The sequence below is a fragment of the Cygnus atratus genome, chromosome 6, assembly GCF_013377495.2.
Source record: "Cygnus atratus isolate AKBS03 ecotype Queensland, Australia chromosome 6, CAtr_DNAZoo_HiC_assembly, whole genome shotgun sequence".
Taxonomy (NCBI): Eukaryota; Metazoa; Chordata; class Aves; order Anseriformes; family Anatidae; genus Cygnus; species Cygnus atratus.
Window position 1 is genome coordinate 20220791 of NC_066367.1, and position 15415 is coordinate 20236205.

At 38.7% G+C, this 15415-nt stretch overlaps 1 protein-coding gene across 1 annotated transcript in view; it reads left to right on the forward strand.

The window, feature by feature from the left end:
- ABCB11 (ATP binding cassette subfamily B member 11) overlaps positions 1-15415 on the forward strand; it is a 40282-nt gene that overhangs the window by 13844 nt on the left and 11023 nt on the right. The window contains 11 exon segments of the mRNA XM_035572656.1: positions 704-828; positions 2230-2404; positions 3769-3882; positions 5921-6031; positions 6949-7074; positions 8428-8631; positions 9314-9484; positions 10716-10917; positions 11612-11687; positions 12633-12768; positions 14317-14478. Of these exon segments, the coding sequence (XP_035428549.1) occupies positions 704-828; positions 2230-2404; positions 3769-3882; positions 5921-6031; positions 6949-7074; positions 8428-8631; positions 9314-9484; positions 10716-10917; positions 11612-11687; positions 12633-12768; positions 14317-14478 (1602 nt within the window).

A 15415-nucleotide genomic window follows, 5' to 3' on the forward strand; every position in this document is an offset into this window, starting at 1 on the left:
AAGAGTGGCTAATAGATGTCTAGGGTAGAGTATTTGAAGAGGGTAAACAAGTAATGATGCTTTACAATTTCCAGGGATATTTAACTCCTGATCCAATATGGTAGCTTTGTATATAACAGTCCATGATAACATTTTCATCCATGAATGTGAGCATTTTTTGAGCCTAAGTAATCTTTCAGCATCCAGTATGCTCTGAGATGCTGTGTAGGAACCTGCTTACTGTTGGCCCTCGAAACAAAGCATAGCGGTGGTCAACATCTTTTTCCATCCTCCCCCATCAGTTCCATTGCCTCTTCTTCCTGAGGCTGGGTCTGCTAAGTGGCTAAAGGGCTGCTCTTCCTGCTTAACCTAAGCCTTCCTCCCAGCGTGCACACATCCTCAATCTGTGGTCTGCTATAACCCACCTAGTAGCCGAGAGAGGAAGGGAGGGAAGGAAAGCAGCTGTTGTCGGGTGCTCTTTGTAGTTGTTTGGAGCAGAGCTGTTGGCAAATGGGATTAACTGTTATGCAAAACATGCTGCAGAGGTATATGCCCTAACACAAAGACAAACCTTTGAGTGGGCAGTGTGCTGTTAGGAGCAGAGCTGCTAACAGAGTGACCTTATGCAGGGCAGGCAGCACTGTGTGGCAATCAGCACTGCTCACTGCAGTCCTTGTCTGCACCTACAGTTGAGCTGTAACCAACATTTCTTATGGTTTCATAGGCTGTGGCAAAACTGACAGGCCGAGAACTAAAGGCTTATGCAAAAGCTGGGGCTGTGGCTGACGAAGTGCTCTCATCCATCAGAACAGTGGCTGCTTTTGGCGGGGAGAGGAAAGAGGTCGAAAGGTTTGTTCAGACAAATTGTAAAGAGTCTCTGGTTTCTTTTTCCTGTAGCAACATAGCACTGGAATACACTTCAGAAATCCACTTCAAGTAGTCTCTGAATTCTGAAACAACGACCATCTATTAGCTTTGAGAATTATATGCATGTATGTTGCAAAAACTTCGTTTCAAATGGAATTACTTATGCAAAAACAATTTCATAATTCAATCAGTAAAATGAAACATCAGAAATACTATCTTCCAGTCATTCTCACTTGCAGAAACTTACTTGCAAACTTTGCAGCACATCTGAAAACCTTGGGTACCTTCAAGCTAAGTAAGAAAACTAGTTGCAAGTGTCATAGCCTCCACAAAGACCCGTATTTGTTGTGCCCACTGTAAAGTAGGAATGTTTGTATTATTAAAAACAAAACCTTCTTGGATCGGGAAAGAAAAGTTTCCTTACGTATTTTTGTCTGTTGTTTTTTACATACATTGCCATGTACATGTGTATGACTTGTTGCTTTATTTTAAATATTGCAATATGGAGCATGAAAATAGAAATTCATTAAAAGATGTCAGGGAAAGTAGTAACAGTGATAGTTACAGAAACAGTACTTAACAATAGTAAATGAACGTTATAAATACTTAAAACTAAGTAAATGAAAATATTGGTAAAAATATCTGAGAGAGATGAAAACAATCTTATGTCTTTCTCAGTTACCTGAACACTTTGTCATTGTCACCCTCATCCTCTTACAGACATATCTGATCTTTAACCTGATGCTGGAGACAGGGTCCTAAAATTGAATAGAATATTTGGTCCAAATTTGGACTAAATTCTACCTAAAACACCTGTAATATCTAATTAGCTGGTCCTAGGTTTTCAGAAGTACTTGCTGAACAGGAAAAAATAAGGGAAAGGTGAATTTTAGATAACTGAATCTCAACTATTTGCTTCATTTGTTGCCACGATTGCAGATTGCCACTCATATTTTTCCCAATTACACTTAATATTTATCAGTGCTTTTCACAGCAAGAATATGATGATTTGATGATGTTAAACAATTTTCTCTTGAATTCATTTAAAGCATGACATGGTTGTAGAACTTCCTCTGAGGTTTTGGGCAAATTGTCAAACCCCATGCCACTCTGCTAAAACTGCCAGTCCCTTGGCCAGGTATCTGCAGTGAGAGTGGTATTTCTTGTGCTTGTTGCACTAGAACATGCAGTGATTTCACGTTCTGGTAGCACTGCTGGTTTCAGCAGAAGTAGTCGGGGTCTCTCGCTTCAGACTGAGAGGTATCAACCTCACGTGGCCCCTGTGTTCACTGCGGCAGTCAGCCACTGAAGACACCTTGTTCTGTTGGTCTTTATTTTAATTTTACTATCAAGTTCATTTCATTCACTTCTGTTTTTCTACAGATATGATAAGAATCTGGTGTTTGCTCAGCACTGGGGGATTCGAAAAGGAATAATAATGGGATTATTCACTGGTTACATGTGGTTTGTAATTTTCCTGTGCTACGCGTTAGCCTTTTGGTATGGCTCTAAACTTGTCCTTGAAGAAGATGAATATTCACCTGGCACTCTTCTACAGGTACCTATTTTAGCTCGTTGCAACTTTTCTGGGTTGCTTCTTAAAACAGTTCTAGAACACTTATCTGTGATGTTCTGGTATCTGGTTGCTTACTGCAAGGTCACTACTCAGTATATGTTTGAAAGTGTATGACACAACTGAATAAGATGAAAAAAATCCATGTATATTTTAAATATTTCACAATGCTGCCTACTGTGATCAGAATAATGCTTGCATTTGAGAGTCTGGTACACATCTGACAGAGATCTGAAACTAGCTTTCCCATATTGTGTGTTGCCTTGTGGCATCTGGGTTATTGTCTTCTGTGAAGAACTTTTATTTTGATAAAAATAAAACCATTCTGGTAAAGAGGAACCTGGCCAAAGTTTTATCAAATCTATCAAATTTGTGTTGATGTGCTCCAGCTTCACTTGCTTCTGATCTGTAAGGCCAGACTCCAAGGTTGGACTCTTGAAGTATCCTCTGATACTGGATGCTCTGTCCAGCTGCCTTTGTCTTCTGTTAGTCCTTCCAGGAAGAATGGGTACTGTGGCTCATTTTTTGTCATGTTATCCTAGGCTTAGACTAAAAGGACATCATGGGGCTTTCAGAGGAAGGTCACTAGTGGGTAACTCTTCCCTTTGGTTGTTGGGAAAGGACTTGAAACAGTGAGCATCTGTGCTACCTGCAGAAACAGTCAACTTAAGACCTAAGGCCATTTATGAGGAGATGACAAATGTTCCCAGATGTCACAACAGAGAACTGAAATAATAATTTCATAATCTCATATACTGGCATATCTAGCATTGGTAGTAGCCCATACACTTATTTGTGAGAGGGAGACCAAAATACTCCCTGTAGCTGGTACCTGCTCCAGAAGTAAGTTTTGTGAGTATTGATTTAGATAGGAACTGCAATATACAAAGATTGTAATACATTTTTAAATGCTTTATATTTTTAAATGTTGTAAACTCTTGTCTGCTTACTGGTCAAAGACATTTCCAAAATAATCTACTTGCCACTGACATTCAGTTTCAGCCCTTGTTTCAAGGCACAATCATGCAGTCAAAGTAAGGTGGCTCAAAAAACACATTAGCAGAAGTCAGTAAAGATCTGAGTGCACACACTCTTAGGCCAGTGCAAATATGATAACTTGATTTAGTTCAACCTGGAAGCAAAGTTGTGAAAGATAATGAAAATTGTTTCTAAGAGGCATTTGTCTGCTTTTTTTTGTGAGCTACTTATGCTCACATAGTGAGTCACTGCAGCTCAGTTGATGCACAAGAACTCATTAAGCCACTATAGTTTGATTTGCCTGTCTAAACTCTCAATTGTAATAAAAATTTGATGTCAGATTTTGTTGATCTCTTTGTCCGCTTTTACAGGTTTTCTTTGGTGTTTTAGTAGGAGCTTTAAATCTTGGTCAGGCATCTCCCTGCCTAGAAGCCTTTGCCACTGGCCGTGGGGCTGCAACAGACATTTTTGAGACAATAGATAAAGTAAGTAATACATTTCTAAGCTGTGTCACTGTGTGGTGGGAAAATAAATAAGCCTCAAGCAGCTGTAGTTTATCCACAGTGTAAATGAGGAAAAATGAAAGCAATTAAGGAAAGATTGACTGTGCAATAGAAAGGTCTAGCAGCATGCATACATGCTCAGAGAGGTTGCCTAACATTCCTTAAGCAGCCTGTTTCTGAATAATGAAGCTTTACCTCAGCCACTGCTGTTTCTTACTCCCATACCTGCTCAAATATGGTTCCTGGTCAGTGCAGGCGCACAGAAAGTGTACAGGCAGGCACTATCAGTTGCCTTGCAGTCAGATTTTGAGCAGGCACCTAGCTCCCAGCCCCAAGATGGTGTCAAAAGTTGTGGCTCTATTGGCATTAGGTGGCAAAGGTGGATTTATACCCTGAGTCAAAGTGAGACCAAATGAGCGCAGGCAGTGATCTTGCAGCATTCAGAAATGTTCATCACAATATTCTCTGTACAGATACATATTTGAAATGAAGTTGCATGAGAAAGTCTGAGAGCTGTTGGCATCTATTCATGAGGATTCCTTTCTCTAACTGCATATATTTAGCGGCCGACAGAACACTGTAGATTTCTTAACAGTACTTTATATCTCTGGTCATTGACAGGCTTTATTGTGCTTGTGCCTGTTTAAAAGTGTGTAAACACATTAAAATGCTGCTTGTCTTTACAGTGCACATAACGGTATATAAAGAAAGCTCAAAGAGCTGTGGTAATGCTAATGGACTTTTTTGTAACCTGTCAGTGTTCTATAATAATGATAACATAGATGCCTTATAAATGCACTTTATAATCTAAAGCTTTTGCTCTAAGATAACTGAAAAAGAGATGAATAAGGGAAGTGTTTTTTAGAGAAAAATTTAGAAAGCAAAAGAGATTTGCAACAGTAAGGATTAATCACAAAATTCAAGATAAGGCTGAATCAGATAATCTAAGGGTAAAAAGAAAAAAGCTAATGTGAGATTTTGTCCATATAGAGGAAAGGGTGACAAATTCGATTTATCTGCTTGCTGCATTTGTAGGTTTGTGATTTGATAGTAAAAGCTCAGCTCTGCCCTCATACAGATTTTCTCTGGCACTAAACTTACATGGTCATGCTGCAGTTCCTATTTGCAGGATTAGTGAAAGTCTTTTCTTCATAGCTTATTATCGGATTTTAAGTAAGATATATTCCTAAAGATGAACCAGTCTTTTAGCTGTTCTTAACTTATTAGAATATGCACATTTCCAGTATTAAAATTCCCTTGTATCTGTTAGGCTACATTAAAAAAAAATAAATGTATGTATCAATTATCAAATATTGGTGGTGTTATAGTTTTAATTAATTCTCTATTCCATGGTTAATATTTTTCCATAAAGTTCTTCATAAATCTATCCTCAGAAAGTTTAATTTCTTTGGGATCCCTCAAATTTCTTAGTTCTGTGCTCATGTCTGATGGTCCACAATACCCAAAGCCTTGCCAAACGTATGTGAGACCCAAAGCACTTTGTGGAAAAATCTCAAATCAGAATTCCATCTCCTAGGACGTGGCATACAGGGATGGATGCTTGAAATGCAAAATGATGAAGTGTGTAGGTTTTCAGCAATTTTTATTATTATTTTTTTTCAGTGGTGTAAGAGTGTGTTTATATGTGCAAAGTAGTAGCCATTTTAGTCCTGAGGAGCTGGCTAAATTAACTTAGCTGCATCAATGAAGCATTCTAACTATTCTGTTCAGCAAAACCTAGCTGAATAGTAGACTGTGTAAGTGCAGTAAGCATAAAAGGAAAAGAGGGTGCATTCGTTTTGCCTGCGCTAGCTGCCAGTGACAGCTCTCCCATCACTTAGCCTTTTACTTCATGTTCCTTGCCCACTAGCCTAGGGGCAGATCTTGCTGCTGGTTCAATGCAGCCAATTGCTCTTCAAACAGAGGTGCCATGGCTTTGTATGGTATTGGGAATATTTATCTACTGCAACAGTGTTGGCTGCTTAACAGCAAGTAAATAACACAATACATTTTGCCCTAGAAACCCACCATTGACTGCATGTCAGAAGATGGCTACAAGCTGGATAAAGTAAGAGGTGAAATTGAATTTCATAATGTAACATTCCATTATCCCTCCAGACCTGACGTAAAGGTAATTATTCATCATCTCTTTTGTGAACACATCTACTGTAAAAAATATATCCTGCCAGCAATTTCTAGATTTTCAGTAGAGTTTGCTTCCCATAAGCCTAGACCTGTTTAAAAGTAGGCTGTAAATAATTCTTCCTTCAGTGGTGTAATTCTATTTACCATTATCTTGTTTTACCATTCTGACATATCTGTTGCCATACGTATTCCTTGCTGCTGAACATAAACTTGTAGATTTCAGAAAGTTCATCTAAATACAGCTTCTCTTACAATCAGTTATGCACTTTTATCAACTTGTGCAAGAATAGCAGACCAAGTAATAAGCTGAACTGAGCAAGGAAATTTTCGAAAAATCTTCCATTACCCTGGGGATGTATCACGTGACCCATTACAATCTAGGAAAAGGTACAGGAGCACTGGCTATATAGCCCATTATTTCTCTACTGCTGTGTTTGAAGTGACAAATCCTCCTTGGAAAGTGCATTTGGCAGACACAGAAGCATAAGAAGTATCAGATTATTCTATATAATTTAACTTTTACGTTCTTAACATTTATGCTTTAACAGGCATTCATAAGTCATATAGACTGTTCCTTAAAGGGGATTTATCACCAAGTTCTCCAATGGTATTAGCCTGACTAGTTCTTAATGATGAAAAACAGGAACAAAGAATGATCAAAATCTGATCCTTTCCTGTCACGGAAAATTGTGTTCTGCATTTATGAACTCTTCAAACAATGTAAAAAAAATTGTTTTCTTTTTCCTCTTTCTTCATATATAAATTTTTTTTAATTTGTATGTTTACTTTGAATCTCCATGTAAAGATAAAGAATATAGGATGGATCTCCTCCTGCTGCTTGCCTATATGACAGTGAGAGAATTAGAATGGATAGATTTTTTCTGTTTTCTTTTTTCTTTCCAGATTTTGGACAACCTTAATATGGTTATTAAAGCAGGGGAGACAACAGCTTTTGTTGGAGCTAGTGGAGCTGGAAAAAGTACAACAATACAGCTCATCCAGCGTTTCTATGACCCCACTGATGGCATGGTGAGTGTCCTGTTCTAGCAGGCGTTTCTCTAGTCTTAGGAACTTGAAAGAGTGACTTGGTTTCTTCTCTGAGATGGAAAGGAACTTTTTAAGGAACTTTTTTTTTTTTTTTTTTTTAATCCAATAAAGAAATGAGTGAAATTCCCTCTCAGGGGAATACTGTATAGATAGTATTATCAAAAATTATGTGAAAAACTGCTAGGAGAAAATAAAATTCAGTGACAACCTGAATAAAATCTGTACCTATAGATAAAATAATTCAGGATGACAAACCATTTTATGTTCTGGGAAACTCAGTATTAAACATTCAATCATTATCCTATAATACTGATTTAGCATCTGCCATTACCATTTAATAATAGTTTGGCTAAGAATACGAACTACATCTGTTAAGTCTCATTCTTTTTCTGTTTTCCTAGTTGGCACAAATCACACATATGGTGACCTGTATTTGAATGTATGAGACGAAAACCAACTTAGTGTAAGCATAGTCTGCAAAACTCACTTATGCAGAACTCAGTTACATTAGGGTGTGTGTTCTATGATTTCTTCCTGTTTTTCATGCCAAAAGACTGAAGTTTCAGTATTCACAAAGAACATTTCACCGTATGTCCTAACAGTACTTTGGAATCTTGAAGACTAGAAAATGTATGAAAATACAGTGGTGCTGCTCACAACAACCTTTCTTTTTCCATTGTCAAGAAGAAAATTTTTGTAAACTTTTGCTTGCCTGCATTTTTACAAAAAAGGCCTCCCCTTCATTAGCCACCTCCCCAGTACTGAGACAAAGGAGTAAATTTGGCTAGAGGTATTGTTTTACACAGATGAAAGGTAAGGACTAGAAAATGAGATACACAGACATACTTTGAGGCCTTGTGAGTAGATCAGGCTAGAAAATAGAAATTCCTCCCTTTGAAAGTAACTACCTGTCTTTAAAAGTGTCTGCAGGGAGATGTTGGAGGATGATTTATTCTTCTGCCTGGCCCTCTATGGAGCAGTTAATTCATTTTTACTAATGGAAAACACATACCATCTGTATATGCTCAAATTTGTAAGTCCTTTAAAGAAAGAAATTTTGATGGGTACTTTCTGCCTGGCTTTATTTGTGAGACCAAGAAAAGAGAGGTGTTGGGAAATTAAATCAAAAGCACAACTCCTACACACTAGAACTATTGTACACTTCTGCTACTACACTGTAGTTTTTCTTGTATGAAAGCTGTGTTTTACACTGGGCATAGAAAAACAACATCATAAGCCATTTATTTTTATTGTGTCTTTCTTTGTCTCTGGACTGAAGGAAATAATGTCCTTGAATTTTATTTTGCTTGTCCTTGCTTTATTTGGCTTCTGTAGATTACTCTGGATGGCCATGACATTCGCTCCCTTAATATCCAGTGGCTACGCTCACAGATTGGTATTGTTGAGCAAGAGCCAGTGCTGTTTGCTACCACGATTGCAGAGAACATTCGCTATGGTCGGGATGAGGCTACCATGGATGACATAATCAAAGCAGCCAAACAAGCCAATGCTTACAAGTTCATCATGGACTTGCCACAGGTATGCTGTGCCTTGTAAGTAAAATCTGATGGAAAAATAGAGATTCTCTGTGTCTTTCCCCTCATGCAGCCACCTGTGATGGGTAGAAGATTAAAATGGAGAGTAGGCAGTAACCTGTCCTCAGATCAGAGTTAATTAGGTCTTACTACGTGGATTTCACCAAGTTCATGTATATAATATACATAATTATAAATTATCCTGGCTGTCTAGATCTTAGGCTGTATGTGTTTATCTAATTCTCTACCTGAAGCTGGTGCGATAATCATGAATCAGAGACACGGTATTCATGAGTCACATGCCATCAGCAGACAAATCCAGCTCTCTGGAAAGCTTGCTGGTGAGTCATCTGATGGAGAGTAGGCAGGTGTTTTCCTCTCCATTGCAGCTTTTGCTGATAGAGTTGTTCTGAGCCAAAACAGAACACTGCACTTTTTTATCAGTACATACTTTTGGTCTGGGGTTGACACTTTGCTTCAGGCAAGACAACGTTGTTCATTATGAAGAAAATTACTTCATCAGCTCTCCTTTGCATTTGGTGCACTAACAGTGTTTTTTGTTCTTTCAAAAATGAAAAATTTTCAAAGTTATTCCCAGGAGAAATCTGAGAGACATTGTACCAGTATCTATGTTGATTTCTAATAGACCTCTTTGTTACAAATTTCTTCTTTTTTCCTTTACCCAGCAATTTGACACTCATGTTGGAGAGGGTGGAAGCCAGATGAGTGGAGGTCAAAAGCAGAGGATAGCTATTGCCCGAGCCCTTGTGCGAAACCCAAAAATCCTGCTACTGGATATGGCTACTTCAGCACTTGATAATGAAAGTGAAGCTATTGTCCAAGAAGCACTTCATAAGGTTTGCTTTAGTATAGCATAAATCAGACTTACAAGGGCAGAAATTATTTTGAATGCATTCTGCAGACAGTGCTGCTGAATTTCAACAAAGCAGTAAAAAGCTTTTCTTAATAGTATTCCTATGCAGAAATAGAACCTTAGTATTATTGACAGGAAATATTTTTTCTTGCATTGGGACATTAACAGGATAGTTCCCTTTTTCCAGAGATAGGTGCTTATCTTGGGAGGTTCTCTATGCTTCGTCTTGTTTTGTGTGAACTAGGATCTAGCCCATGTGTTCTGGGTCCCACAGCAAACCCCTTATGAGGGGAGTTTGGAATGAAGTAAGTAATAAGATGCTAAGGACTGTGAAGATTTCACCAATTCTATCCATGCCAAGAAAGACTCTTTTCCCTGTCAACTGTCTGATTCATCCAATAAAACTAAATATTGGCATCACAGACCCTTACTCCCAAACCAGCTGTGCTAAGCTCCTCTTAGTCATCAGAGAGGTGACCAATAAAATTGATAGGATCCCAGGTAGATTCATCTAATTCTACAGTAAATATGTAAGATAAGTCAAAATAAAGCTGCCAATTTTTCTCTCCATTTAACATAAAGGGAGCTTAGTCATGTGTAAATTTTGCTAAAACAAACGCCACTCCTAATGCCATTGGAATGCTACACACAGACAATAACTATGTCAGATGACTGAAGAAGAATCTACAGTCTGTAGAGAGGTGTCACTTGCAATCTTGGTCATTTTTCCTAACTTCAGTCCATGAATCCAAGAAAGACATTGCTAAGGCAACACATTCAGAACACTTGAATTACATTCAGGAATAATTCTTCTTCTTTGGTAGCAGAGAATATTGCAGTGATCAGTCATGTGTAATTGACTGTTCTAGAACTTTGCAAATGTCTGGGTTTCTCTGCAAAGCTGGAGATAATAGCACTCCAACAAGTGTTAGCGCTGAGTCCAAGTTAAAACACTTAGTGCTGCAGCAGTGCCCCTTCACAGCCTTCACACTGCAACAAGATGTTCCCACACAGCTTAGACTGCTGGCAAAATGAACACCCAGGTGTCTGTCTCTCTTTTTTTTGGTGGGGAATATGTGGGCTATGGATGGAATTCCAGCCAAAGTCCACTTGAAAGACTGCCTTTGATTTAGAGAAACTTTAGGTGATAGAGCATTGGTCCCAAGTGTTTCCATTTGCTGTCCTGGGACTGGGGCTGTTTTGTTCCCTGTCAGGCTCGCCTCGGCCGCACATCGATCTCAATAGCTCACCGCCTGTCAACCATCAAAGCTGCCGATGTCATCATTGGATTTGAGCATGGAAGGGCTGTGGAGAGAGGAAATCATGAGGAACTCATGAAGAGAAAAGGGGTTTATTTCATGTTGGTGACCTTGCAGAGCAAAGGAGACGCAGCACTTACTAGAGCAGCAACAGAAAGTAAGTGTCTTGATTTCTTTAATAAAGTGATGTAGAATTCCGCAGAATGTAGATTTATTTTTAATGGGGTTAATTGCTTTCCCCACCCTCTTAATGACCGACTTTTAGCATTCAGCAAAGTAATACATTGATAACCCTAGCCAAAAGGTTTTTACTGCATGTACACTGAATAACCTTCCTTCTATAGATCTGCCCTGAAATATTAATCCTGATCAGCAATACCCTGCCTTTTTATATTTTGATTTTGTGCTGACAGTCCAGCCATGTCACATTTGAAATACAAGCAAATTACAGAGTATTTTGAAACCACCCTATTTGTTTTACTAGAGGAAGATTTGAATCAAAGCTTCTGGAAATGGAGGTCTAGTAGAATGACCTTTTTATTTTTGGAAGCATCATATCTTGGATATGATTGTCTTAAAAGAACAATTACAGTATCAAAATAGGGAAACAGCCTTCAGCACTCACATCCCAAGTGAGATGGCCCAATATTCAATTAATTTCATCCTGTCATACAAATATTAAAACCTGGGGTATATGTAGGATGAGCAGCAAAGTGGTGCTACATTCCTTGCCTTCTACAAAGTATTCCAGTTATAGCTTGGAGGCTGCACTTTTTTACAAATCAACACTGGACTTAAGTTGTATGTAATTTTAGCACAAACTAAAGAGCTGTATATACTGTATTTTACAGCAACAGAAAATAACATTGAGCCAAATCTTGAGAAAATCCAGTCATTCAGCAGAGGAAGCTATCGGGCCAGTTTGCGGTAAGTCTTAAAAATCAATGTAAATCGCAGTATGTTTCTGGATTTCTACATTTTTCCCACCATTCCATAATCCCAGTAGTGTTAATTATTCACTGGTCTGTGTGTTTTGAAAAAAGGGTGGAAGGGCTTCAAACATTTCATTGAGACACCATCCACTTGGAAAGAAAGAGCTTGGGTAATATGTTAATGATTGAAGGTCCATGGATAAATAGAAAGACTTTTAATTTTACTCCCCTTTCTAGACATAGGACCCTCTTGCAAGGTTCTGGCTTTCTATATTTATGTTCCATTTTTAATATTACTCATACAGCCGTGTATTTATATTGCCTAATGCACTTTCAATCCATTCACTTTTTTTTTTTTTTTTTTTTTTTAAAGAAAAGACATTGAGAGGTCAATGATGCAATGTGTGAGGACAGTCTTATTAAGGCTTCTTCTTGATGAAAGTGAAAGCTTTTTACAAGCCAGGCAGTCTACTTAGACGTCTATTATTTCTTTCTGGCAAGCCCACGTCAGACATGCAAGTGAATCTATCTCCTACATCACAGGGTCATGTTTCAGTGGGGAGAGAGCTGGACTTTTTCAGCATCCTGTTTTTCTGGACTGAACTACTTGATAATGGTGAATTGACTTGGTGTCTTAATAGCTTATGCAAATGTAGTAGGATACACCATACTTTTCCTCAAAAAAAAACAGTGCAGGTCACATAGAAGACAATGTCTGAGTGGTGGGGTAGAGTAAGATTTTGAAAAGTATTTATTCCCCCTTTGGGATATTTTCTTCTCAAAAGTTGAGAGAACACAGGAAAAGAAAGAAGGCAGTGGGAGTCGTATGATTTGCTTCAGTGAAACCTGATGTAGTTGTTATGAAAACTGTTTATGCTTTGAGAGAAAGTATTATGTTACTGAACTGTGAAGAACAGACTATATCTGTCCTCCTTCACAGAGCTTCACTTCGGCAGCGGTCCAGATCTCAGCTCTCCAACGTCATCCCCAACCCTCCATTATCCATTGCAGGAGATCAGGCAGAGTCTGTGTATCTTATGTCTTCATATGGAGAAGATGATGGACAAACAAAAAAGGTCAGGTCCAATAGTTCATTATTAAATTACAACCAAAAAGGACATCTTTTAATTACTTGTTAATGAGAACCTGTAAATATATGCTTCTGTTATAGGCAGATATGTCTTTTTGGGTTGATACTTTTCTCAACTTAAACAAAACCACCACTTCAAGTCTTATCTTCTGTATCCTCTAAGCTGTATTTTGATGGCCCTCATGCTTATTGTTCCACGTAAAATTTGTAGCAGACCATGAGCTCTTGGTAAATCAACGTATGTTGTAGATCAAGTTAAAAAATACTTATTAATTAAAAGGCATATAAATTAAAGTTGAATTAACCAACAAAAAGCAAGGCTCTCAGTCTGTGAAATGTAATAGCCACTCAGCAATAGAAATGATGCTACTTCTTGTTCAATAGAGTAAATTCCATTTCTTCTCAAAATCAGCTGGAGGTGTGTGAGTAAAGAGAGATCCTCACTGCTAACAGGCCCAGAGTCCTTTCACTGACTGTGTCCTTGTGCAATCAAGTAGTATAGAAAATAACAAACACGTTAAAATTATGCAGGATAGAACCAGTTCTTTAGGAATACTCACAGTGGGTTTCTAAAGTGCTTATGAAGCTCCCTGCCCCACTTTGCAGGGCTACAGATACTCAGTGCAGAAAACAGCAGTTAGAAGTCTCTATTCCTGCTATTGCTGAGGATAAATAAGTGGCTTTAGTGCTGTGACTCTGATACTAGCTCATAAGGAAGAGAAAAAAACAAAGTGTTTCCACCCATTCATCCTTGCCCATTTCCAGCAGATGGGTCTTTACAGTGTCTGTTTTGTCTGGGCATTTCCAGCCATATGAATGGCAGGGCTCAGCACACCGAGTGTTGCAGAAATACTGCACAAATCAAACTGCAGGGTAAGTTATAATTTGATGATCAATATTCTGCTGATACTGGGAGTAATTATGGGAATTCTGTCCATAGTCTGACGATGTTTCACAAAAGGGAGGCATAATTAGCATGTATAAAGCTTGACTCTGGCTCTCACTCTTATGTCTCCGTTTTAGTTATATTGCACACCTATTAATTTGATGCAGAGTCTGATCTATGTGTTTACCCACAATGCTGTAAAATCATATTTAAGAACATTCCAGGAGAGACATAAAAAGCCCCTTGTGAGGAAGAAGCTTAAATTTTGGTATTGAGTACTGCATAATGCATCATCTGGAGACAGCAGACTGGGAACAGTCTGAGTTTCTGTAGCAGAAAGTCTGGTCATAATTAACCTCTTAATTTGGAATCAGTAGAGCTACATAAGGCATGAATCTGTCTCTCTTTCTCCAGGGACAGTAGCAGTAGTCATTTATGTAACCTTCCTGTGACTCCCTAACCCTGCGAAAGAGCTCCATGCAGCAGCCAAGGCCCATCATTGCCGCTTCCCATACAAACCTAGAGCAGCTGTTTGGGACTTGGACATAGCCATTTAACTGACAATGCTAATGATATTTATCTCACTGTCATAGGGAGAACATCACTGGGAGAATGCATTTGTTTCATAAATCCAACCTGTTTTTTCAGGAACCTGTTGTTGTGGAGGAAGACATCAAGCCTGTACCATTTACCAGGATTTTGAAATACAATGCCTCTGAATGGCCATACATGGTGCTGGGATCTCTGGGAGCAGCTGTGAATGGAGCAGTCAGTCCTCTCTACGCTTTGTTATTCAGTCAGATTCTTGGGGTAAGTAATGCTAACATTTTGACGAGTATTTTAGCTCTTAAGCAGAAGGGAGCGAAGGAACCTGTGAAACAGTACTTGACATGTTTTGGGTGAGTCTTTATATCTTGTCAAGCAAATGGGGTTAGGCTTCTTGCTTATAAACAATTATTCAGTAGGGATATTTATATCATTGTCATCACGCTATCATTTGAGCTCTTTGACGGGGCAGGCTTGTTAGCATTTGTCATGTGTGCTTCATTATCTCTCCCGTTCACTTTCCAGGAGCTGTTGGTAGTGGGTTTCTGCACACACGCAGGATTTATTTTAGGTGAGACAAGCTATACCTTGCATCCAGGTACAGTGAGGAGGGACACCTGCAGAGGTCCCTCCATGCAGCATTTCATTCTGCAGTCTTGGTCAAGCCTTTAAGAAAGCTTTGGATCAGACCCCCAAAATACTTCACATTTTTCTTCGTATTTCATTACAGGAACATTCAGCTCTTTGCTGTCTGCTCCCTGCAGAAAGCCCAGGGAGAGATAGATCATTGTAACAGGTTTCATACCTGCCAGCAGAAAGTAGATTTGCATCAACAAGTATGAAAGAAGCAGGAAACAGGAATGTGTTTTTAAACCTTGTCATTCACTAAGGAATGTGTTACCATCAAGCCTCGCTTGAAACTTTTCAAGAGTTCAACTGTGTTTTTTCCTTCAAACACTTGCTGGAATAGAAAGAGAGGATGCTTCCTCCTTTTGTAAAACAGCTTTTTTAACATTTGCCAAGTTATTTTGAAACTGGAGAGCTGCTGAAGGAATTCAGCTCTGCTGTAACCAATGCCCAGGAAAGTGCCCTAAATTGTCAAGAATCAGGAGGATTTATGCTGTTTCTTATTGGGTAAAGTAATGACAAATTCACTGGGAAGAAAATGGGAATGCTAGTGTGGTTTAGTGGTTTAGGTAAC